The sequence below is a fragment of the Megalopta genalis genome, chromosome 9, assembly GCF_051020955.1.
Source record: "Megalopta genalis isolate 19385.01 chromosome 9, iyMegGena1_principal, whole genome shotgun sequence".
Taxonomy (NCBI): domain Eukaryota; kingdom Metazoa; phylum Arthropoda; class Insecta; order Hymenoptera; family Halictidae; genus Megalopta; species Megalopta genalis.
Window position 1 is genome coordinate 18,933,098 of NC_135021.1, and position 23,733 is coordinate 18,956,830.

Consider the following 23,733-nt stretch of genomic DNA (forward strand, 5'->3'; position numbering starts at 1 on the left):
TAATGACTTGGAATTATTTGTTATACCAAACATGTCGTTTTAAAATCACTATATACTAAATAACGTACATAACTAGTACTACAACAATTACCAATACAACGAAATATTAAATATGGTGGGTTCGCTCAACACGTTGTAACAAGAGTGAGTCGTCTGCTCTCAGTGTACACACATTTGTCAAAGTTATACTGTTATTTAAATTTTAACGTTTTTCGACGATACTGCTATTTATAAATATTCTAAGGAGTTGCAAGACAAATATGGCAAACATGGTAAAAGAATCGTGAGAACGAGACGAAAATTAACAGGGGGATTGTGCCCTGTTTAACGTAATTTATGTTAAAGTGAGGTTACGTTGTTTCTCAAAATGGCTTTTCGCTTTCAGTTTGGATTTAATATGTTTCCGGAGATTCCACGATCTTTTAACACTCAGTATAAATGTTTCTCTGTGTCGATGTTACCAGGTGCCTATCGACAAGATGTGGAACGTGGAGGAAAAAGTTAGTGCCAATACATCTTTCATCTTGTACACTGTGTTAAGAAAGTGATAAGTCATTTGTTATAGATGCAATTCGCTAAAATCTATATGTTGGGAAGAAACCTGTAAAAAGACAGGTTTTGAAAAATTGTTTATAAACATGAGAATTGTTGCTACATTATTTTTTATTGTATCGATGCGTTCCACTCGTTGAGAGGCCAGAAATTCTAAAAGAGTTATAAGTTAAGAGACGCACCGTTCTCTCAGAATAAGAAATAAGTTCCGCAGTATTTTGAAAATTTTTAGTTACTTTCTTGTAAGCTTACATCGTTAAAGTGTTGTAAAAAGGTTTGTCGGTAAAGGATATCCATCGGCAAAGAACATTATGGTAAAAAAGATCATTAGTTTCGTTGGTACATAAAACCTTGCGCTGCGATAACTATGGTATTGATTACACTGTCTCTCGTCGATGAAGTTACCTTACAAAAGGGGCTTTTTGATAACTAAGGATCTTTAAAATTGTACCTACTTATTTTGAGAAAACAATGCATTTCTAGCATGTGGCTCAGCTAGAACTTTTTACTTCCTCAAACAGTAAAATGTGTTAATGTAATAAAGAAATTCGACAATAATTTTCATTATTATAAACAATTTTGAAGAGTGTCCTTTTTATAACTGTCTTCAGAATGAATAATCATTACTTTCATAATATTATGAACTTATGTTATAAGACTATATATATCTGTTTTCTTTCAGTAATTATGCCACCTTCGGCTTTAGAACAGCTTACAAGATTGAACATTATTTATCCAATGCTGTTCAAATTGACCAATAAAAAAACTAATAGAGTAACTCATTGTGGTGTTTTGGAATTTGTTGCCGATGAAGGGAAAGTTTATTTACCATATTGGGTAAGTAATAAGCAAAACTATATTCTTATTTTCTAAAAAGTTTACTTTGAATCAAAATTATTTCTCTAAACGTATATTAATGTGGATCAGTTGTAAAAACCATAATATCTTTATTACAGATGATGCTTAATCTGTTAGTAGAAGAAGCGGAATTGATAAATGTTGAAAGTGTTTCTCTACAAATTGCAACGTTCTCACGTTTTCAACCACAATCCGAAGATTTCTTAGATATTACAAATCCTAAAGCTGTTTTAGAAAATGGTTTAAGAAGTTTCGCCTGTCTTACAACAGGTGATGTAATCGCTATAAAGTATAACCAAAGAATATACGAAATGTGTGTCTTGGAGACAAAACCAAATTCAGCAGTTAGTATCATAGAATGTGATATGAACGTTGAGTTTGCTCCACCTGTGGGTTATATAGAACCGGAGAAACATACTAAAAAGGATGAACCTGTAGTAGACCCTGCTGATTTAATGCCAGCACCCGTTGGTTTTGTACCATTTAAAGGACATGGTAATAGATTAGATGGCAAAAAACGTAAAGATTTTGGACAGTCAGATGTTGCCACAAATAAACCTACATATATTAGAGGAATACCAGATTATGAATATAAAATAGGGACCCTCGTATTTTTACGTAATATGAAACCTATTAATAATAAAGAGGTAAGAGAGCTTTAAATTGTCTGTCTAATGTACTTATCGCTACATTATCGTGTTGTTTAAGCTATAGTAATTGTTGTTACAGGTAAAAGACCAAGATGAATTTAAAGCTTTTACAGGAGAAGGTTTCTCCCTTAGGAAATCAAGAAAATGATTATTTAATTGTCAGTCTATTTATTTTCTTATAATTACTTACATTTGTAAAAGTGAGTATTCATACTTTTTATTAAATGGTTGTACTTTTTAATATAAATGTGTTATAGAAATTTTTAACCATTACCATATCTAAAGAACATGTTCATTAAACAAATTTTGTTGTCCAGAACATAAGATCTTTCAAATACATGTATGCTTGATCTATTTCAAATTATTTTTATAGAAAAAAACTTATTCTACTAAAAGTGTAATAAATCATATTAATAATTCATATGTCATTATAAAAATAATTAACAGGCGGTATCTTAATATCACAAGTTACAGGGTAAAATAATAACATATTCAGACTATTAACGGTCCCCAGAAATGTTTACTGGGCCTCTTTGGATCTTCGTCTATGAAAAAATCACGGCCCAGTGATACAAATTCGTCGAAACTAATTTTACCATCGTCATTAGAATCAATGTGACTGAAGGAAACAACTGCATGCTGTAATAAAATTTTCAATTAAAAATAAATCATTTGTTCGTATCGTATTTTAAATATTGGGATAGAGAATATATAAATTTTACTTACATCATGTGTGAGACCTAAACATTGGAAAAATAATTTGAATTCCTCCACAGAAATTTCACCACTCTGATCTTTGTCTACTGCCTGCAATTTTAGTTCATTACGCATTATATTTTTAGGAAAAGGATTCTTTCATGAATGTTCATTTATGTATGTTCTCTAACGTCTATTAGAGGCGTGCGGGATCCCAAAAATTCTCAGATCCCGTTGATCGGTACGGGATTCCGATAAATATTCGAGATTTTCAAACCCCAGTATTTTAAAAAGACCCGGTCTCGCACATCACTGGTAGACATACATAATTATTTTGGATACTTACTTTGAATAAAAATGGCAAGAAATGATGACATTTCTTTTTCAACGACGAGTCATTAAGAACATGATGCATTTCTTCCAAGTATTTTTCAATACAAATGAGATTATATGGACTAATTTCACCCCATTGTTCCTTCCACATATCCTAAATAAACGTGTACATACGTAAGTGGATGTTTAACTGCTTTCAATATTTTATTTTTCTTATTTTTTTACTGAACTATATATTATATATATATTATATAAAAAAACAATTATATACTTTTGTGTCAACAACTACAGTGTCAACAAATATTAAACAAACAATTAGTATCCATACTTAAAATTAAACAATACATATCTTTTTGCTTCAAATATGTCTTTTCTAAAAAATAAATTTATCATTTAAAAGTTTAAATAAATTATTAAAGAAATAAAAAATGTATATATTTTGTCATTGACTCTCATTTTATATGTGTCGACTGAACGATTAGAATACGTGATTATTAATAGAGTATTAAAGAAAATTAAGAGATGTTTAATCTGAATATTATCTGTATTAATAAACATACAGAATACCTACACTTAGTACTTTTTTGAATTCAGTCTTAGCCTCTTCGGATAAATGCCCTAAGTCAGAGAATCTTTCTGCAAGCAGCATGAAATCATCATAACTGATAAGTCCATCTTTATTAACGTCTAAATGGTTGTGTAATGTGCGCATTTTTCGTCTCCAGAAATGTGATACTCCCTGAAAATTAAATATCGAAAATGTATCTTACGTTCACTTTCATACCACGAAATGCATGGAACCAAAGAGCATCAATAATAATAGAAAAACTAATAAAATGGATGTCGAAATTAGTCCAAGAATTAAGTTAAAAACGCGGTGGATCTATCGGCAAGAAGAGAATTCAATTTTCTTTTATACAATCGACGTTATTTTTATCACAACGTAAAATATAATGAATTTTTTGCGAACATATTCTTATAATTAATAATATTTAATTAATAATATTTCGTTGCGTTACGATCTTCAAAAATATTTACTTAATGCTACTGTGTGATATATAATTATCAATATGTTATAGAATAATATAGTCTAATTACTAGTTTATTACACAATTTTTCCTTTTCATATAAAAAAGTTAAACAAACCAGAGTTTTTTACTTTGTTTCATCGAGTTCAATGATGTGCGAGGCACATAATACTGTTCAAGGTTATACGGGTCACAAAAGGAAGAAAACGATGTCTGTTACATATTGAAAGCGGGGGATCGAATCGAGCAGTGGGCTGTGGGACCAGTGGGGCCGGACCTCAAATATTGCTCAATTACGTGTTGAACTTGTGTACACATGTACATATATAGATACATATACATACTACGTTTTCATCATACATTCTATTTCCCGAACACGTGGAAACCTAAAAACTGCTTTGTTCTATGCGTTTGATTTTTTCTACGCAATCATGTCATTTTATGAAAAAGAAAAATCTCATCGAATAAAAATAGTGACTACCCTTCGTTAGTTTAATATTAAATGTATTAATTACTTTAACACTTTATCGTTCATTTTATTAAAATATTTTATTTTTAATTCGAAAAATAATCCATAATTATTGAATTTATTTGTATTAAAGAAAGTATAGTCAAACGATATTGCATGTCTTTTTTATTATGTGCCCTTTGTTGATATAAACAATAAATGAACAAGCATAAAAATATTGTCTTACTCTTTCGTGTTCATTGTCAGAGTCGCTATCCTGTTCGTCTCGTTCGTCTGTGGATATTGAGACTCCCGTATAGTGTGTACGGCTCTTACTATGCATTCGTCGTGTAATATCACGGCACTGGAATCAAAACAAATACATATCTTACATGTACAATATGCACAAAAAATTTTATATACATCAGTGCTGTAGTAGCATCATAAATATCGTAAGTCCTGTTTGTTCAACGAACTAATAACATAATGTGTGTTTTTGTACTATTTATTATTTTTATTATTATTATATATTATATTATATATATAATAAATTAATATATTATGTAATAATAATAAATTATTATTATATATTATATTATTATATATTATTATTATTATTTATTATTATTTTGTACTATTAATTATTTAAATGGAAAATCAATTATGCTAAGTAAATTCTACTGTGAAATATATTTCAAGTTAACGTAAATGTACGAAAAATGAATAGAAGAAAGTGTTTGTTCATTTACATTGTAGAAAATTAATTAGATCACTGACAAATATTTGTTGTTTTCATTAAACATTTAAACTCGCGCCAACTGTGTTTCATTAGATATCAAGATTGAATATTTACGAAAAATGAATATGTACTGATTACGAGTACAATGAATCGTAACAGTTTCAAAATAAAACAAATCTCGTACGTAACACATTGATCAAATTTTAATGCAAACGTTCTAAGCAATTTGTTTCGAGAATATGTTTAATTTTCTTTAATTATTAGCGGTCAACAATGGCGACCAATCAGATTCAATCTAATCGCGCCACAGTGTTCGTAGAATTAAAAACATTGTACGTTATATTTTATTCTTTTATAATGTAAAATAAGAAAATTTACCTTCAGCTTTCGTTGTGGAAACTCGATGTTTTCCTTCTCATAAACTCCACCATTGCACAAAACTGAAATTATTCTTTTTTCGAGAATTCCATTCGAAATCACGTACCGTAAACCCGTTCGCAATAATGTCGTTGCCATTTCTATATAAAATAGTGTAATGTTTTATGAATTTTCGTATAGCACAACTATATGTAATGAAAGCGCAGAAGAAAATAAAAATCTTCACAATTATTCCAAAGGGTCCACAAATGATTTCTAACTGGTAGAGGAATACCGGGCCCCTTTTGTTGGGTTCCTTAAATCCCCACTTTATGTACTACGCATGCGTAAGAATGGTTAGTCTCCCCTTCTTCTTGCTTTCTCGTAACTACGTGCGAGCATCCTCGCACGTTCTTCTCTTCTCTTTCCAGATAAAACCATGAACTTCTATGATGACAAAAACATACAAAGAAACTCGTAAAAATTGATAAAAGTGAAACGATATATCAGTGACGTAATTGTGTACTAAACAGAAGAACTCTGTTTCCTTAATTCTCTTACATACATATACGAAAAAAGATAAACGAAGAAATATCATCGATTTCGATCAAATAAATGTTACTTGCTTAGAACAAATTTTCTTACTTACTTAGAACTTTTCTTACCCGAAAAGAAATTATACGAAAGTTGATATCTATTATGTTCTTCTAGAAGAAGAATAAATTTAATTTGCTATCATTTTGAATTTTAACAGAATTTTTAAATTACACTTTAGTAGTCCTACGAATTGACTCACTCGATTAATTTGATATACTATTACTCAATTAATTCATATATTTCTCTAATTAAATGCTCTGTAAATGTTTAATGCGATATACATATTTTATCTGGTTTATCAGTTACGCCTATGTATAAACTTATCAATTTTATTGTGATAGGAAAGAATTCGTTGCCCGGTCATGTATTTTAAGATCAAACGAATTCGAGGAACCACGTTTAAGATTAATTCGAAATACAAAGATCAAACGTAAATATATGTACAACAAAATTTGAATGAAAGTAGGTCACGTTAAGTGCGATATTTAAATGCGCGTACGTGACGAAAGACATGGCTCGAGCTATTCGATTGGAGCAAATACGAAATCCACATACATGTAAATATGCACATGTAAAATTGCAAAATAAAAAGTAAATATATTTAATAGATAATAATATAATCATCAGATAAACGAGGTATGATTGAAATTTATCATACTTTATTTTATTTACAATTAATGTTTTATACAATTTAAATCCTTAAATAAGTGCTAATACTAATTCAAATGCACCTGAGATGTTACATGAATCATATATGGATCAGTATCAAAGTCATGTATATTACATAGACATAATATGTAATTCAGTTCATTTATATTTCAATTTTTATACAATTTTAGCTTTTTTTGTATTCAATTCTTTCAACTTTCACCTCATCACCGACAAGTTGATATACATATGTTACAACTGTTGAACTTTGAATATCCATTAAGACAAAGGATGGAATGACCGATCTGTGGAATACAAATATTTATCATAAAAATAAATACGATTGTCAAAAGTTAAACCTAGAATTAAGCGAAAACTACAAACTAAACTTACGTATCCAGTGGATTATAGGCTCCTGTTGCCGAACCAGGATTAATGTAAAATTTATTTTCATGTTCGTATGCCTCGAATTTATGCGTGTGACCTGATATTAAAATGTCAACGTCTAATTGTCTTTGTATTAAGGCTAACGATTCAGGATCTCCCCAAGGTACAACTTGATGTCCGTGTGATAAACCTATTCTAAATTGACCAACTGTGACAACTTTTTGTTCTGGATAATTCAAATTCTAGAACAACAATGAATAATGTATACGAGTCTTAAATAGTTATTACAATATTTAAAATCGAAAATACCTCGTCAAAGTCTCCTCTAACAACATGCACATCGCTAGCCAATGTTTTTAAATAATCAAACGATTCTTTTGTACAAAGATTGCCTGTGCATAAGATGTGCTGTATTCGACCAGGCACTAATAATTTCTTAAATTTACTTGGAAGACTACTGCATCTATGTGGAATGTGCAAATCTCCCAATACTAAAACAAGCTGTAATTACAAAATTATTTTTAAATAGCGCTCTTCCTTTTTTTAATATCGTAAATGTTACAGAAATAAAGATAGAAATTATATATATTCAGTATTTGTTGAAATATTTATTATAGTAATTGTTTATAATCGTTTCAATCGCTGAAATAATCTTCAAATTATTTGGGGTTAGAATTGGGTGAAATTAATGCTAGATACGCTTCTATCTCTAATGTTTGACTTTATCTGCTCACCATGATTTATTTAATAATATTTTTATAACTGTTATAATATGTAACCGTGAATATTCAATTTATTGCATTCGTTAGCTATAGTGTATAACTAGAAAACTGTCAAACTCTGTACCGAAAGCAAATGAGAGTACAGTCGGTACAGTCAGCTACCGTTTTTAGAATCGTTTTTCTCGCCCACTAGCTAAAGGAGTTTTTCTATCCCCACCATTCTACTGCGCATCCAACACTGCGCAATTGCTTTAGAAAGAGAACGAGCGATGATCGAGGGAGACAAAACGAAACTAGCGGGCTGTATGTTGAGTGTCTGCATGGACGAGAAATCTAGAGCATCTCATTTTACCGTGTTTGCGATCTCACTCTTTTCACGCATCCGTTCGTTGTGCTCATGCCTGTACTCTCTTGCTCAGTCGCCGTTTCCTCTCTTTGTCTTTCACTGTGAGGACAGCACTGTTCAGCTGTGAATCGTCAGCCAATCAGAGCAAAGCAGTTTTTCCACTATCTCCCGATTGAGGAGTCTCCCTGCCCCCGATGATGGCTTTGAGAACGGAAAACCTGCTAAATACCTGCAAGTTAATGGAATCACTGGAATATTTAAATAAGTGGAGCATACAGTACAATATCTCGGGTTTAGCACAATTTTTGTACCTCCCTTAAACTTTTGCAAGCATCCTCACTGCGCTTTCAATCAACAGTGAATCCTGTTTAGTATTGAATCGTCAGCCAATCAGAGCAATGCAATTTCTACTCCTGTTCTCGTTAACAAAGCGCACTGCGGTCGGAGAGCTTGTCAAACTTGAGATATTATGTACTGTAAATGCTGCCTTTCAGGTTGCTCATTATGCCCTATTACGTCTCTGTTTGTGGCAACATTGTACATTACCCACATTTATAAGAAAAAAATTGACCAACATTTTAATCGTGTTGCGTATTACATGTACATTATGATGACTATCCTGTTGTGCTATGTGAATGTGTATATTTTTGTTTTACTTATCCGACGTCGTGAAAATTGAATGTGTTATGTGAACACACTTCATCAAATCGAAAATAAACGTATGTGATAGCATATATGGAAGAGACAATCATGATGTCACGTGCTTTTGACTTGTCTTCGTTCTTGTCTTGTCACGTGGAAAAGCTAAAAAAAAAGTTATATGTTCTGTTTTAAAAAACGTGAACTGCAAACAGATCGGTGATCAAGTTAAATTGTGTTGTTACATTCGTTCTATCTTATAACCAATACCACAAGCACAGAGGTTAGGTTTTGAAATTTTAATCCTCTCCTACGATGATTTAATATGTATGAAAAGATTTGCGTATTGTAATTAAAAATTAAGTCGACATTAAAATGATTCTGTATATTTTTATAATATATACATAAGAAAATGAATGCTGTGATTGCATTATGTGTTTTTTGTGAATCACACGGACCTAAAGTGATATTCACAACTCAAACGTATCATAATTATGATAATCAGAGTACAGAGAAATTAAAGTTCTACGGGCCTAAGGAAATACTAAGACGTAGTCAAAACATATTGGAAGATGGTCAGTACGAATGCGAAGGATGTCAAAGCATCGGTAATGTGAAGTATTTGAGTAACGAACATGAAACTAAGACATCGTTCCTGTCTGCTCAACAATCGTTGACTCAAGATATTTGGTGCTTATTAAAACATGCATGTTTTAGGTACAATAATTAAAATGTTATCCACTACATAGTTTTATCTCTTTGTGGTTCTATGTGAAATCTGACTTTTACTAATGTTTTGAACTCTGCAAGTTATAAAAGTAAGATATAAACTGCAATTATGTTTATTGCGTTATGTGTTTTGAACGCACAGGTTTGTCCAATGATGTTTGTGGATATAAATGATTATAAAAGATTAAAATTATGACTTATTTACACATTACATTATGTATATTTATGTATAAAAGTATTTGTTCACGCCTAGAGCATTTAAATCTAATGATCTATACATTCGAAGAGTTAAATAATGTTATGTGATAAAACTATGATTTGCAAACTATAATGTTTTAAAATTTATTATTAAGTATATTAGTATAAATATGTTATTTTGTTAGTAGCTAGAGCCATAAAGAATTAATTATGTAAATGCATGCATTACGGATATATTTCTAAATAAATTATCATATTTTAATTTTATTTATATAAGGAGTTTAAGTTGTGAAGTATATCCTGGAAGAGAAGGTGTTTGCTATTTTGGAGATGAATACAGGGGGCATGTTTTAAGTCATACGTTTACATTAAAAGATGCCCAGGTGAATTATGCAACGAAAAAGCATGTTTGGTAGCTATTACAACAAATTATTCAAATCATGTCAATCATTATATATTTAAAGTTTAGAGACACCTGAAAGAGAAACTTCATCAATAGAAAGAATTATTTGTCGTTTTTGTAGGCAAGAGGAATCAGAAGGTGGTGCAGTTTCATTGTTTTCATGAGGGACAAACAGTTCCTCTTAAATATGTGGCCTTTTCTAGTTGACAATTTGAAGGAAATAATTAGAGAATTGCAAGATTTTGCAGAAAAAAAATATAATGCGGAAGAAGCAGAATGCCCGCAAAGAGTTGTTCGTCTTGCAACAGTTAATAATGGATCAGGGTCGTATAAAAATTCACATACACAACCCAGAAGTTTTTGCGAAATAACTAATGAAAAACATGTTTTCATAAGGTTTGTTTTATATTTGATGTATGCTATGGAGTAATGTTACTAATTACAATATTAACAAATTACAATTACATTAGAATCCACATGTGGCTAGTATGGATTCTTAGCGCAGGAGGAAGGCATTTCATAGAAATTTTTCCTATGAGCTTGTTAGATGATGAATTAAATTACGATTTGGAACATCAGATTGGTTAGTACCTCAAAATATATTGCATTCGAGAAAATTATTTATACTTAACATTGTCTATATCAATAAAATATTTTCCTTTCTAGAAACTGAGGAAGGATTCACTTTAGTGAATGCTAAATTACCTGTTAATTTAAATTTAACGTTGAACGAATCTGAAACAAACTCAGAGTTTTCAGAAGTTTTGGGAAAATCTACCACCGTGATACTCAGAAATTTAAGATCCATATTAGGAAAGGACCAATTTAGACAACTTTTATATTCTAGTTTAACAGGTGTTCAAATTTTAGTAAGAGGTCCAAGCTTTGAAAGATTGGAGTTTTTGTATGGCCTTAGTTCTCTTATTCCGTGCGCATGTCGAAGAGTCAAAACTCAAGCTACAGAATATATGGATCCTAATAAGTGTAACTTCATTGGTATCTACACATTTTTATAAAATATTTTATTCAAATTTTAATATCGGAAGTATTTTCACTAATTGTATCATTGATTTTAGGTGTAGATACATCGGTGGCAGTTCCTTTACCATGTGCAAGTGTATGCAGATTAGACATTATATCTGATGAACACAAAATTGAAAATACAAATTCACACATTGTTAGATGGGCAGGCACATTGCCTTTGAAACTTCCAACACTACTAATAAAGATTGAAAAGTCACTTGATAATGAGAAACTAGGCAATTCAACATTGAAAGCACATTTTGCAGCACTGCAGGAGGAATGGGCAAAGTATATCATTTATTTTCGCATTTTATAACAAAGTTATTGATTAATTTATACTTACGATTAGAAAAAATTAATAATCAAGAATTACGATTCATGAAATCAGTCGTCAAATCTTAATTGTTAATTATTAACTTTTAGTTTTTAATCGAGATTGAGTAGAGATTTTATTCGATGAATACTTAGTATAGTACTTAAGTATAGTCGACCTTCAAATATTTTGATTGTAATCGTTAATTGAATTAAATGTTACTGAACTCTGTTTCAAAATACTACTGTTGAATATATAAAAATTAAAAGTATAATTTTTTTTGTAATTATAGCATTGCAAAAGTGATTCATGCTATGCGAGGTCGTGGTCATAGTGAAGATCTTTCAGGACTTATGCTTAGCTTAGGTGCTGGTCCTCACGATAAAAAATTACTAGATGCTTGGTCAATGGGTTTGCCACCAAACCCGGCATAAGTTTTTAATTAACTGACAATACATTATACATTGCAGTGTTATTGGGTAATATGTAATCTTATGATATGCATTCTCTTATTTGTATCTTTAATTTGTTTTTCGATATTTATATATTTGAGGTTGTGCAACATTTTTGTATTTATGATATAGTTGAAAAATAAGGGTTAAAACTAATGTTAATACAAAATAAATTACTTTACATACATTGTTATAGTCTGAAAACAATTTCAGATATACCTTTATAAAATTATATGTATAATATCTATATAATGTGTCAATACAATTGTACCAAAAATAAAGTTTCATAGAAGTTACTATAGTTCACTTATTTGTGGCAATATAAATTATTAATTAATGAGAGATTATTATTTCTATCTGTATTAACCATCATTTTATGGTGATCATGAATTTTTTATTATACTTTTATCATTTTATTATTTTTAATAGATTACACCTTTTTCTTCCCCTAAATCTATAAAATAGATAGATAAATAAATAAAATAAATTATATGTAATACTAAAAACCATCGTTGTAGAATTTGTAATTTTTAATGTGATCACTTTTTGGATTACATATATATATATATATATATATATATACTTTTATCAATCTTATCACTGCAGTAATGTTTGAAAAGGCAATATTACTTCAGTTTGCACATACGTTATTTACTTAAAGGCACACTAATAAATACATTCTACATGCTCTATTTAGTACATAACATATGTATGTATAATGGAAATTCGCTCACCGTCTGCCTATCGCCGTAGATCGTGCAAATTCAAAGATTTTGAACAATTTAAAATCTGTTCAAAAAATTTTAATGTGCAGTATCATCGTATATATAATGCAAGGTTAGCGGCACTAAAGGATCATCTTCTACAAAAGGCAAAGGCTAAATGGGGTAAAAAAATCTTCCATCTATTGCACACATTATCATTTTAGGTTAGATTTTTAATGAATACTTTATTGTAGCCGAATGCGAGGTGGTTATCTTATCAGAATTAGTCGAGAAAAGCGAAGATAATAATTACATTGTAATAGGAACATTATATAAACATCAAGAACTGAAACCATCGATACTGCATGAGCTTACCAAAGAACTTCAATTACCGACTCATTTATCAAGAACAAACTATGCATCATTTAAAGATATATTATTTTTGGAAGATGATGCTTTACGTGTTAAATTGGTTGGAAATCACATGAATATTCAGAGTGTGGTTACTGGTATTGTTTGTGCTGTATTTGGACATCAATTAGAAAATGGTGAATTTGATGTAAATATCAATTTTACAATGTTACAAATAACTTATAGGAAGAGTGTCAGAATATTAATATGACATGAAATGCAACAGTTTGTTATTTAAGATCTGTTGTAAATTTAAGTATTATGGTTATAAAGAAATAGTTTGTATATTCTTCAACTATAATGAATGGATCACATTAACATAAAATAAGCAGCATATTTAAATCATATCTTAACATATAACGTAACAAATACGAATGTTAATGTTACTATATACATATTACTACTGTAATAATCTGTATTGTAATTTACACTATTTGCATTATATAAACTATATTAATTGTAGGTGATAGACTGGTGTTATCCAGGATATACTTCAAACCTGGCTAAGAGCATTAAACCATTGGAACAACTGGGAAAGATTTTAATAATATCAGGTTTAGATCTGGTAAATAATACACAATCATTAAATTTAAACCTGTTCTCTGAATGGGTAACTGGAATGATTGGCAGCTCAGTGATTCAAACAGAAGTGGCATCCATAGTGTGTATTATTATAGCAGGTATAAATATACATTCTGATACAGAGTCCACACCAGTGTTCACAGGAAAATAAGTTACGCAAGGAGTGGGGTAGGTGACGCATGCGCCAAGAGTCGAGGAACAGCAGAAGATCAGTCAGAAGACTACGTTACGTCGCGATTGTAGTTCAGAATTATAATGTTCACGCGGTAGACACGCCACGCTGCTGTGCGGGAATCCCTGCGCATGCGTCATTTATCTCACTCTTTCGCGTAACTTATTTCTCTGTGAACACTGGTTCACATTGACTGTTCGTATTACATGTTGCATTCACACTGAAGCTTGTGGACGGTTGCAGAGTAGAATATTTCAATACCTTTGATGTTGCCACTTTGTGAGCAAATAGAGTCGTAGAGCAGGTTACATAAAATGATATACATAAAATGATATACATAAAATGATTTTCCCCTGTAACAGAACATCTTTCATTCGATTGGATTCTTATATCTCTCTTTTTATATTGAAGGAAACTCGATTAATCATTTTACAAGAATTAACATGTATAATTTGAATTTATTTTAGGAAATAGTATAAGAGGATCTATAGAAACCTATAGTCATGAAGGATATTTTGAAACCAAAACACATGAAACTAACTACAAACAGACTACAATATCAGCACACAAATTGGACAATTTTCTTCTTCCTATAGTACAATGTTGTTCTATAGTATTAATGCCTGGCGAATTTGACCCGACTTGTCACACATTGCCTCAACAATCGCTTCATCCTTGCATATTATCTCAAAGCTCCAGGTATTATTATATGTTTACTTTCTATCACGGTAAAGTATTCTTTACATTTACATAATACAGATTTAAGAGTTTCTACGGAGCTACGAATCCTTGGATTGGTAGCGTTAACTCTCGTATCGTAGCTGGGTCCAGTGGTCAACCCATTTTAGATATCATGAAAGTTGCTGGACTTGTCAATGCGTCACCATTAACATGGCTAGAACAAACATTAGATTGGAGACATTATGCACCAACTGCACCAGACACCGTGCCAGCTTATCCATTTTGTAGTACTGATCCATTTATTATGACAGAATGTCCTGATATTTATTTTGCTGGTAATATGGACAAATACGACACCAAATTATTAACAGGTAAGAATATTTTTAAATGATCTTTATTTTTACATTGTAATAATGAAAAAGGTGAAGTAGAATATTTATTCACAGCAAATCAAGGACAGACAATAAGATTAATTTGCATTCCAAAATTTTCTGAGACACAAACAGCTGTATTGGTCGATTTACAGGATTTACAAACTTCGCCAATTTCTTTCGGCTGTAGTTAATTTAATATAGTCTTCTAATTTGACATGAAACATTAACATTATATATAATAATGAATTTGCAAGAAAAAGTAACAATTGGAATATTTCTGTATATGATTTTAGTTCAATTTGTACATAGTAAATATATTATTTATTCTATTAAATAATGCACCGATATTTTTCAAAACTACTTTTATATATAAGTAATATAGTCTTTCAAAAACCTTCCGACGAGCGCGCTTTTTTTTCGTACTATGAGCAAGCGCACCGTATACTCCGTACATGCGGCAGTGATGTATTTCAAATAGTAATAAAATACTTACTTAAATCTGTAAACTAATTATTATAAAAATAAAAATATTTGTATTTAAAATATATATGTACAAATCTGCGAAATCTTTGTCTGTAGTCTAAATGCCAGTCACCATGATCTTATAATAAACACACTAATAATGAAAAATATAAATTTTACATGTATAATGTTAAAAAGTGGAAAAGTCACATCCGTATCATAATCCAGTTATGAATGCTAGTCTGAGCAACAGATGTAACCGTACAGAATTCCAGTATTTTTAATGCATACGCAACCATAGGAGAAAAGATTTTTTTCACAAAATACTAATAATATATTAAGTATACTTCATACATATTCGCGCTCGCCGTTGGGTTAGTAACAGAATGGTAACTTTATTAACACGTTAACTGTTGCCTTATCATAAATAACGCCTGGTAATGTTTAAAATTAATTAACACATCGGAATTAAGTTAATTACAATATTTGTAAACTTTTAAATATTATTATTGTCGAAATATAAATTAGCGAATCTCATCAAACTGAATATGTACAGATGAAATATATTCGTATAATTTCATTTAATATTGTACATAATTTCTTTGTCCCTTTAATTTTATACCTTTAATTCGTGAAAAAAGCCTTGATGGTACCATGAACAAGTATATGTGTACATATGACTGTTAACGTGTTAATAATACTTACACTTAAAAATGAAAAATAAGATAATATTTACATTTATTCATATATATGTATGTAAACAAACAGACGTTATTTCATAAAATATATTTTTACATCAATAAAATTGTATTGTACATTATAGTTACTGCATTAACAATATTTATTTTTGATATTTGCAAGAATATAGCATGCACTTTATATTTACAAAATAATTGTGATATAATATATGTATGCAATAATTTAATACTGGTAATTTTTAATAGTAAAATAGTATCTTTTCTCTTTTTTTTATGAAAATATGAGTTATCTTTGGCACAATAGTTATTAGAAAAGTGTTAAATAATATTAAAATTATTGAAGTAAATAAAATTGAAATTTTGCACTAACTCAATAATAGTCTTATCTACTTGACTGTTTTTATATGGCTGTAAGATACTTCAAAGTAATATTTCAGAAACAAATATAAGTATTATGTGCTTGGAATAGTCATGATACTGAAACTAATTTCAATATCAAATAGCGATTATCGTCATTTCTGAGGCCTGCACAGTTTTTAGAATTGTAGTACATCACAAATGTTTATCTAGATTCAAATTAAGACATTCCTAACTACAAGACTTTGAAGGAATTGGAATATTCATATTTAGGCAAATATTCATGTTACTTGATGACTCTTGAGGTTCTGAAACTTCATTTTCTTGATTTATTGTTTTTTCTTCACTTCTCATTGCACATATTGCATCTGTGAGAGCAACTATGTAATTCTTTGCTAAAGTTAAGGTTTCAATTTTTGATAGTCGTCTTTCCTTGCTTACGTGTGGTATTACTTCACGTAAAGACTACAAAGTGTAATAATTAATGGATCCTATTTCAAACGTAAACAATTTTGAATGAAAGAAACATTACAGATATCTTTACCTGGAATGCATCGTTTAAACTGTGCATTCTCATTCTTTCTCTTTCATTACTTTCTAATCTTCTCAGAGTTCTTTCTCTAGGTGTAGCTCCTCTAGATGGTTTTGATAACTTTAAGCCTGATTTTTCAGATCTCTTGCTACTTCGCTGCACTGTTCTTCTAGTCTGTGATCGTTGTTTAGTCCAGTTCTCTTCCCAGTTGTCTCCGTTCATTATTTTGGATTTCATTCAAAAATATTCCTTTTGTAATTAATGATATTATTATATATATTATATATTATTATATATATATATTATAAATCCATTATTTAAAATCCTCATATTTCTCTTTTGAAATTATTAAAAATTTAGACAATGTTTCATAGGATTTGGAAGCATATACAGTAAAATCAGTATGTATCATTTAAAATATTTTTCAAGGTCAATAAATAGAAATAAAAAAATAACAAGTACTTTTTATATTTTTATACAATGCAAACAACTTTGTACAAAGAAGTATATTATTCATAGTATTTTATGTACTTACAGTAATGAATAAAACGTTTATTAGTTGCTAATCAATGAAGAATGGAGATGCAAATATAATAGTATACTTTATAATTTTTATAATAAATTGAATTCACAAATTTTCGTTGAACTTTCCCGGAAGGAATTTAGAAAAAAAACGGGGTAATGGCAATTCAGATGTTTTAATGCATTTTTGAATATTTGAACTAACTACACAAAACCGCGTGTACTTGTTGAGCCACGTTGGAACGACAACTGACGTTGCGATGCCGGGGTGCGGCCGAAACAGCCTTCCACCCCCGGGAACTATGCGATCTACCCTGTGACCTTTTCTTAATATGTTTTTCATAATGCTTCTCCAACCTTAAATTTTCGTTCATATAAATAAAATTCATCTAAAAATTTGCATATTTTTATTAAAGAAGTTCATACATTTAATAAAATTTTCACTAGAATATTACATCGCTAAAATTATAAGACACTTAGAACTATAAAATGTGTTATTCGCGATGTTTTAAAAAATTTGCGATCTTGAATTTATGATGCTCGTTCATTTTTAATTTCATTAGTAAGAAAGATCTTCTTAATGTTTATGAATCTCATTTTTAACACACACATATTACGCAGTACGTGATAAGCTTTGTACGTGTGCGCGGCTACAGGTGGGCGTATGACGTAATTCGCCCACGCGGTTCTTTCTATCTTCCTATAATCACACTACCCTCCACCAAGACAGCGTGAAATATCCTTCAATATATTTTATACACGTGTTTTGTTCAGCAATAAATTACATTTTCGTAACTTCTGATGTGCAATGTGATTAGAAGTAATTCATTTTTTATTAATTGTTTTTTATCAATGTTATCAAATTTTTAAAGTACTTGTACGAACAAAAGGAATTATTTAATTTAAAAAACGATGATTTGTTGTCTATTGTCCAGACGCGAATAACTACATGTATTTAATTTTTCTTTTATATTTTATAATAAATAAAATAAAAATTTAAAAATGTACAAATTTTAACCAACTGAGAAATTGTAACAATATAAATGTACATATAAATTGACCTTTATTATTTATGTATTATCTTTACATTTGCCACAACAAGTCTCAGTCTGTTTTTCTAACTCAGATTCTTTATGATTAGGGGTCCATGGTCCAAGACTAGTAGCAGCATAATAGTCCATAGGGTATGGTTTATCAGTATTAAAGCTTATCATTTTTAAAGCAACAGCTCCCTCATAAGGTGTAAGAAATGGTTTTTCGAAAGCTGTACCCCAGTCTATACTTAATCGTGGGCATGCAATCTATTAAAGAATTTTTCGTATGAAATATTGTTATGTTTTTGTTTAAAAATGAAAATTCATGGACATAAAGTAATATTACCTGTATAAAAGCATCAACATCCTTGAATAGTTTAATTTTATCCGGAAATATTTCAGACAGTAATATAATAACATTTTCCTTTCCTAGTAATTTGATTTTATTTTCTATATTTTTTAATACATTGAGACTTCCTTGTCTGCCTAAAGTGCCTAGAACCAATCCAAATGTACCACTATCTTTCACATTATTTATAGCTGATAATCTAGTTCTCAGCATTTCTTCATGATTATAAAATTCTTCGGTCAGTTTTTTCTCATACGGATCATAACGAAATGCTCTTAGTTTTGGATTAGCGATCATTACTGCTTCTAAGTGAAATCGACCATCGCCGACATAAACAACAACATTAGCGCATCGAATTTGTGGTGCTGTGCAACCTAAAATCTGTGATTTAAAATATGAAATATGAAGCTCAAGTTCATTTTGCACAGCATAATATAAAACTATAATTTACTTCAATTTTACTATATGTATAGAAGAATACAAGTACCTCTCCGGGACTTAGTGGTTTACTTTGTGGCGTAGATACTTCATACCCATGTTTCTTCATTTCTACTGCAATTGCTTGTAAAGTTCCAACAAACTGAATAGTGCTTACAAGAGCTATTTTTGTCGTAATCGGTAGCGTGGCTTGTAAACACTCAATGCAATGCGAAGCATCAATTTTAATGTTTACGAATATATAAAGTACTTTAATTCCAACTGTTTGATCAATAGGTATCAAACAAGAATGACCGTAATGAATTAAAAAATCTGCATTTAATGCTTTAGCTGTGAAGTCGTCTACGCAACATGCTCCTATATAAAATATTTTAATGTAAATATATATTTCAACAGAGTTAAAGAGATATTTGTTCAAATTAACTCTAAAGAGTGGACTTTATTTTATCAATAAAGAGGTCCCAAATTATTTTGCCAATAGGATTTTCTCAGATTATGCAATATTCTTTATTGCACAAACATTCTAACAGCGCATTCGTTCAAAGTAACAGCCCTAACATAAATAAGTTAGAAACATTGTCGATCCATTCCTATCATCTTTTCTATCATAGTAAATGCTTGTCCATTATATTATTCCCATTGTCAAGATGTATTTTCAAGCAAATACCTCCTTATATCTTAAATAAACAAAAATTCTTTACCGTAAGTCACATCTCCCATTATAACAGCTTCAGCACTTGTGAATTCTTCTATAATATCAGCTATAGTTGTGGCATACATTAAAAGTCCTTCTGGCATTTGTAACGCAACCCTTTTAGCTTTTACTTCTTTGATTCTCCATACGGATTTGTGGATTTCAAAATTATAATTATTAGGTAGCGCAGCAATCGCTGCATTTAATAGAGGATTGTTTAAAATTTCCTCTGGAATTTTATTTATTTTAACCGGTGCTTTAAAAATTTTACGTACTGGTTTTGCTTTAACTATCACAACCGAATTGCAATCCTCAGCCATAATTGAAGATTTTATTATTAATTTTGATTAGTCACAGTTTCGTCTAGATTTCTTGTTTTATAAACACGATATTTATATCATATACAATATTCATAAATTAAAATTATTTTCTTTTTTACTTTTAATAACTGTAGTAAAACGATATTATTATATTTTACAACTATTTAAATTAACACATTACGTAGAGGTTATGTTATGACCAATCATCACATTCATATGATCACATTATATGTTGAACGAAGTCAGAGTCAAATGTGAGATATGAACTATGAACATTATGTGACGTAATCCGCAGTGTAGGAATGGAATCAATTTTGAAACAAATTGATTTTTTAAATTACGAATCGATCTTCGATTCGAAGTGTATTGCCATTTACAACATTTCGTCTTACTAAATTCATTGCCTTTAAAAAAAAATAATTAAATAAATTTCTATATTAAATGTCTAATATTTATAATGCTATCGAATTATCAATTATAATGTCTTGTGACAAGACACTACATCTAAACTTTTAAATTAGATTGCTATATTTATTTATTTAGAATTTGGAATATAATTACATACATAGTAATTCGGATAGTAGGGGAATTTAATGTGAGGGAGAGGTTGTAGTCGCGGCGAGGGGGGGGGGGGGCATTTTTGTTATAAATTCGCTTAGAGATTCCGGATTCAGCTACGATATATGATATGTAGCACACATATATACATACATGTGAAAAAGTGTAAAAAGATAAAGAAATAACAAGCTAGAATTTGTATGAATACATAACGATAACAGCAAACAATAACATTAATTTATTCTATATTAATAACAAGTTTCACGTAGTAAAAATACATCGAATCGAGGTTATGAGACGCACTGTTCATCATTCGAAAGCAAGACAACAAATGAATAGCGTCGGAAAACGTGGCATTGGCATCTTGGATCGGAGTCCGAAGTCGGAAGCTGAGGGCTACAACCCCGTAATCGACGTTAGGGGCATCGGAAGCAACAGGATGCAATGTGAGTGTTCCCCTAACTAATAAAAATGAAGAGGGGGTAATAGAGGGGATTGTCGACTTCCCTGACTGCGATACGCTTGCGCCGACACGATGCGCGTAGTTCACGATTTTCCCACATGGCGCATTCTCACTACTTAAGTGTTCACCTTCCGATGGAAGTGGGAGGTTAGGCGAGGATTTCGGGAAGCGTGCCATTTCAGAGTAGAACTATCGCAAGTTGCTCTCGGAAGTAGGTATACAGTGATAGGTACTTCTCGCCACACACAATGCGTTTGATAGTGACTGTCTGATAGTAAACTATCTGATAGTCTGTGTGACGCGACCCGCTATCAAATGGAAACAAATTAATGTGATTATCTGATAGTTGCCATCGCAATACGAAACAGTTTTGTAATGCATTGTGCCTTGCTCAGAAGAAGTCCGCTGCAAGCAAAGTGTGTAATACTAATTTCCACCAATCCATTCATTCTAACGCCATCGCAGAAGGAGCGTAAACGCGTTTCTCTTATTGGCAGGAATGATCCCTTCCTATTAGCCCTAAGTACATATTCGCTGCGATTGTTGAATTTTTCTCATTGCATTAGAAATAGTGGCCATTTTAAATCGAGCACTTTATTATGGCCCTCTCTTTATATGAATTTATATTTTGCATCGGTAACAACTAATAAAACAATTGTTTTATAATTATAGTAGTAGCTTCCACTATTTTTTGAAGCCTGCACTGTAATATGCTTTGCGTTTATAGCATCCGAACACTGAGGAAAATTTCGTAAGTCATTTAAGTAAATTAATCGGTGTTCATTATTGCAAAAAATGGCAATAGAATAAGAAGCATAACAAGAACTATTTCATTTGCAAATCAGTAATCGATACTGGTGCCCTCTGAATCTGATATAAATATATAATTCTAATTCGTATATTATATACATACGTATGTATGTAGATGCAGGTACTACATATTATGTACAATTGTATTTATTAATGATATTTATTATTGTTAGATGTGTAATTGTTACATTATAAGCCAAGAGTATTGTATTATATTACAAATATACTTAATTATAGAAAGTATGTACAATTAATTTTAAAAGAAAAAACCTATACTTTTGAAACAATGTAAAATTTAATGGACTAACGAAGAATTTAATGTACGAACAAATTTCTAAGTATTTATTTTTATGTTTAATTGTTTATATAATTAATATATATTTTTATATATCGAAATATATTTAAAAAAAATCCCTAGGTCCCACCGAGATTTGAACTCGGATCGCTGGATTCAAAGTCCAGAGTGCTAACCATTACACCATGGGACCATATGTACCAATGCCTTTCATTTTTACTCTCTTAAACTACAGTTAACCATTTTTTAAAATATGATAATTTAATACATATAAAAATACACTTCCGTAATTGTTAATTATTTTTATTGTTATTTACTTCTTTAGAGCATTTTTTATACTTACTTTTGTCATCATTGGTTATTCTAACTTAAATCATTTATTATAGACATTTATTTAAAACAGTATACATATATAATAATATGGAAATATACACCGTATATTCAAATATTAATTAATGATGAATAATATTAAAATTTAGTTACACAAACAGTTGACATGAAAATAATTGTATCATTAATAATGCATTTAAATAATGTGCTTATTACTTTATAATAAATAAGTGGATTAAATTGCGATCTTTAAATAGTATTTACCAAGAATTAAAATTACAAATTTCAATATTACACATTATACTCCCAATAAAATAAACACAACGGTAAATAATTTATATACTCAACATTTTTCAGTTGACAACGTACAGAATTAGACAGTACTTCATTAAGGATTACAGTTAAAATATTCGATTATCAATTGCTATTAACGATTAAATTTTTTATGACTGAATTAATTATTGAATTGACAATTGGATAAACAATTAAGTATTACATTACATATTTTTGTTAAGTGTCACTGTTGCAAATATATTTTCGTTATTTTGTTATAACAATTTAAATAATCAAAATAATAGGTATCGTGAAAATAATTTTGTTATGTTTAATTTAGTGGAAGCTCATAAATCAAATGTAATTTTGATCGAATTTCGATTAAAGCTTAACAATTAATGTTTAACGATTAACATTTGTAATTAACGATTGATGATCAACAATTAATCTGTACAATCGCAATCACTAATCACGACTAGATCAATCGTGATTTTAAACAATAATTAGACGATAATTAATCATTTGAATTACAAATTTGAATCGATTAATACTCCAA

The 23,733-nt window shown here is 30.1% G+C and overlaps 7 protein-coding genes and 1 non-coding gene across 13 annotated transcripts; 3 read left to right on the forward strand and 5 right to left on the reverse strand.

Annotated features, from left to right (window-relative positions):
• Positions 1-119: 119 nt before the first annotated feature.
• Positions 120-5,913, forward strand: Ufd1-like (ubiquitin fusion-degradation 1-like). 4 transcript variants are annotated; one of them, XM_033477639.2, is made up of 5 exons: positions 120-272; positions 386-500; positions 1,235-1,389; positions 1,509-2,057; positions 2,140-2,307. In XM_033477639.2, the coding sequence occupies exons 1-5, from the start codon at positions 261-263 to the stop codon at positions 2,206-2,208; spliced, it is 900 nt and encodes a 299-aa protein (XP_033333530.1). In that variant the 5' UTR covers positions 120-260; the 3' UTR covers positions 2,209-2,307. The 4 variants fall into 4 exon arrangements, 2 of the variants coding, with proteins under 2 accessions (XP_033333530.1, XP_033333529.1); XR_004491267.2 differs by lacking the exon at positions 120-272 and adding an exon at positions 4,298-5,913 and having other exon boundaries at positions 353-500; positions 2,140-2,260; XR_013034136.1 differs by lacking the exon at positions 120-272 and adding an exon at positions 2,529-2,746 and having other exon boundaries at positions 353-500; positions 2,140-2,260.
• Positions 2,209-5,947, reverse strand: CBP (sarcoplasmic calcium-binding protein). Its single transcript, XM_033477640.2, has 6 exons — positions 5,683-5,947; positions 4,813-4,929; positions 3,661-3,828; positions 3,103-3,243; positions 2,787-2,867; positions 2,209-2,699 (listed from the first exon to the last, which is right to left on the reverse strand). Exons 1-6 carry the CDS (start codon positions 5,818-5,820, stop codon positions 2,553-2,555), a joined length of 792 nt encoding a protein of 263 aa, XP_033333531.2. The 5' UTR covers positions 5,821-5,947; the 3' UTR covers positions 2,209-2,552.
• Positions 5,948-6,900: 953 nt separating this feature from the next.
• Positions 6,901-8,532, reverse strand: Vps29 (vacuolar protein sorting 29). Of its 2 annotated transcripts, none has more exons than XM_033477585.2 (4): positions 8,368-8,532; positions 7,603-7,794; positions 7,300-7,535; positions 6,901-7,211 (listed from the first exon to the last, which is right to left on the reverse strand). In XM_033477585.2, the coding sequence occupies exons 1-4, from the start codon at positions 8,395-8,397 to the stop codon at positions 7,094-7,096; spliced, it is 576 nt and encodes a 191-aa protein (XP_033333476.2). In that variant the 5' UTR covers positions 8,398-8,532; the 3' UTR covers positions 6,901-7,093. The 2 variants fall into 2 exon arrangements, with proteins under 2 accessions (XP_033333476.2, XP_033333477.1); XM_033477586.2 differs by lacking the exon at positions 8,368-8,532 and adding an exon at positions 8,028-8,211.
• A 318-nt stretch (positions 8,533-8,850) lies between these two features.
• BHD (folliculin) lies at positions 8,851-12,414 on the forward strand. The gene is made up of 7 exons (XM_033477584.2): positions 8,851-9,717; positions 10,205-10,310; positions 10,452-10,726; positions 10,801-10,913; positions 10,997-11,326; positions 11,407-11,641; positions 11,959-12,414. The coding sequence occupies exons 1-7, from the start codon at positions 9,413-9,415 to the stop codon at positions 12,098-12,100; spliced, it is 1,506 nt and encodes a 501-aa protein (XP_033333475.1). The 5' UTR covers positions 8,851-9,412; the 3' UTR covers positions 12,101-12,414.
• Positions 12,415-12,836: 422 nt separating this feature from the next.
• On the forward strand, positions 12,837-16,326 carry LOC117224554 (DNA polymerase delta subunit 2). Of its 2 annotated transcripts, none has more exons than XM_033477561.2 (6): positions 12,837-13,005; positions 13,077-13,381; positions 13,697-13,913; positions 14,455-14,686; positions 14,747-15,039; positions 15,115-16,326. In XM_033477561.2, the coding sequence occupies exons 1-6, from the start codon at positions 12,837-12,839 to the stop codon at positions 15,231-15,233; spliced, it is 1,335 nt and encodes a 444-aa protein (XP_033333452.2). In that variant the 3' UTR covers positions 15,234-16,326. The 2 variants fall into 2 exon arrangements, with proteins under 2 accessions (XP_033333452.2, XP_033333453.2); XM_033477562.2 differs by having other exon boundaries at positions 14,789-15,039.
• LOC117224553 (uncharacterized) lies at positions 15,047-17,869 on the reverse strand. The gene is made up of 3 exons (XM_076524650.1): positions 17,627-17,869; positions 17,104-17,340; positions 15,047-17,024 (listed from the first exon to the last, which is right to left on the reverse strand). The coding sequence occupies exons 2-3, from the start codon at positions 17,326-17,328 to the stop codon at positions 16,791-16,793; spliced, it is 459 nt and encodes a 152-aa protein (XP_076380765.1). The 5' UTR covers positions 17,329-17,340; positions 17,627-17,869; the 3' UTR covers positions 15,047-16,790.
• A 790-nt stretch (positions 17,870-18,659) lies between these two features.
• On the reverse strand, positions 18,660-20,701 carry Dph1 (diphthamide biosynthesis 1). The gene is made up of 4 exons (XM_033477559.2): positions 20,136-20,701; positions 19,484-19,791; positions 18,994-19,377; positions 18,660-18,914 (listed from the first exon to the last, which is right to left on the reverse strand). Exons 1-4 carry the CDS (start codon positions 20,446-20,448, stop codon positions 18,684-18,686), a joined length of 1,236 nt encoding a protein of 411 aa, XP_033333450.2. The 5' UTR covers positions 20,449-20,701; the 3' UTR covers positions 18,660-18,683.
• A 1,994-nt stretch (positions 20,702-22,695) lies between these two features.
• Positions 22,696-22,767, reverse strand: TRNAQ-UUG (transfer RNA glutamine (anticodon UUG)). The gene has a single exon. It is a non-coding gene; the product is annotated as a tRNA-Gln (tRNA).
• Positions 22,768-23,733: the final 966 nt, after the last annotated feature.

Bases quoted from the DNA above. Each gene is read 5' to 3' on its own strand.
- Ufd1-like (XM_033477638.2), top strand. From the start codon at position 368: ATGGCTTTTCGCTTTCAGTTTGGATTTAATATGTTTCCGGAGATTCCA. The intron at 501-1,234 runs GTTAGTGCCAAT...GTTTTCTTTCAG, and splicing joins TGTGGAACGTGGAGGAAAAA to TAATTATGCCACCTTCGGCT. The intron at 2,058-2,139 runs GTAAGAGAGCTT...TTGTTGTTACAG, and splicing joins AACCTATTAATAATAAAGAG to GTAAAAGACCAAGATGAATT.
- CBP (XM_033477640.2), bottom strand. From the start codon at position 5,820: ATGGCAACGACATTATTGCGAACGGGTTTACGGTACGTGATTTCGAAT. The intron at 2,868-3,102 runs GTAAGTATCCAA...CTAAAATTGCAG, and splicing joins TCTTGCCATTTTTATTCAAA to GCAGTAGACAAAGATCAGAG. The intron at 2,700-2,786 runs GTAAGTAAAATT...ATTTTATTACAG, and splicing joins GTTTAGGTCTCACACATGAT to CATGCAGTTGTTTCCTTCAG.
- Vps29 (XM_033477585.2), bottom strand. From the start codon at position 8,397: ATGCGTGAAAAGAGTGAGATCGCAAACACG. The intron at 7,795-8,367 runs GTAAAATGAGAT...TTGTAATTACAG, and splicing joins AGAGTGAGATCGCAAACACG to CTTGTTTTAGTATTGGGAGA. The intron at 7,536-7,602 runs GTATTTTCGATT...TTGTTGTTCTAG, and splicing joins TTAGAGGAGACTTTGACGAG to AATTTGAATTATCCAGAACA.
- BHD (XM_033477584.2), top strand. From the start codon at position 9,413: ATGAATGCTGTGATTGCATTATGTGTTTTTTGTGAATCACACGGACCT. The intron at 9,718-10,204 runs GTACAATAATTA...TATTTATATAAG, and splicing joins TTAAAACATGCATGTTTTAG to GAGTTTAAGTTGTGAAGTAT. The intron at 10,311-10,451 runs GTGAATTATGCA...TCGTTTTTGTAG, and splicing joins TTACATTAAAAGATGCCCAG to GCAAGAGGAATCAGAAGGTG.
- LOC117224554 (XM_033477561.2), top strand. From the start codon at position 12,837: ATGGAAATTCGCTCACCGTCTGCCTATCGCCGTAGATCGTGCAAATTC. The intron at 14,687-14,746 runs GTATTATTATAT...TACATAATACAG, and splicing joins ATATTATCTCAAAGCTCCAG to ATTTAAGAGTTTCTACGGAG. The intron at 15,040-15,114 runs GTAAGAATATTT...ATTTATTCACAG, and splicing joins CGACACCAAATTATTAACAG to CAAATCAAGGACAGACAATA.
- LOC117224553 (XM_076524650.1), bottom strand. From the start codon at position 17,328: ATGAAATCCAAAATAATGAACGGAGACAACTGGGAAGAGAACTGGACT. The intron at 17,025-17,103 runs GTAAAGATATCT...TACACTTTGTAG, and splicing joins GTTTAAACGATGCATTCCAG to TCTTTACGTGAAGTAATACC.
- Dph1 (XM_033477559.2), bottom strand. From the start codon at position 20,448: ATGGCTGAGGATTGCAATTCGGTTGTGATAGTTAAAGCAAAACCAGTA. The intron at 19,378-19,483 runs GTACTTGTATTC...TTTAAATCACAG, and splicing joins AACCACTAAGTCCCGGAGAG to ATTTTAGGTTGCACAGCACC. The intron at 18,915-18,993 runs GTAATATTACTT...ATTCTTTAATAG, and splicing joins ATGTTGATGCTTTTATACAG to ATTGCATGCCCACGATTAAG.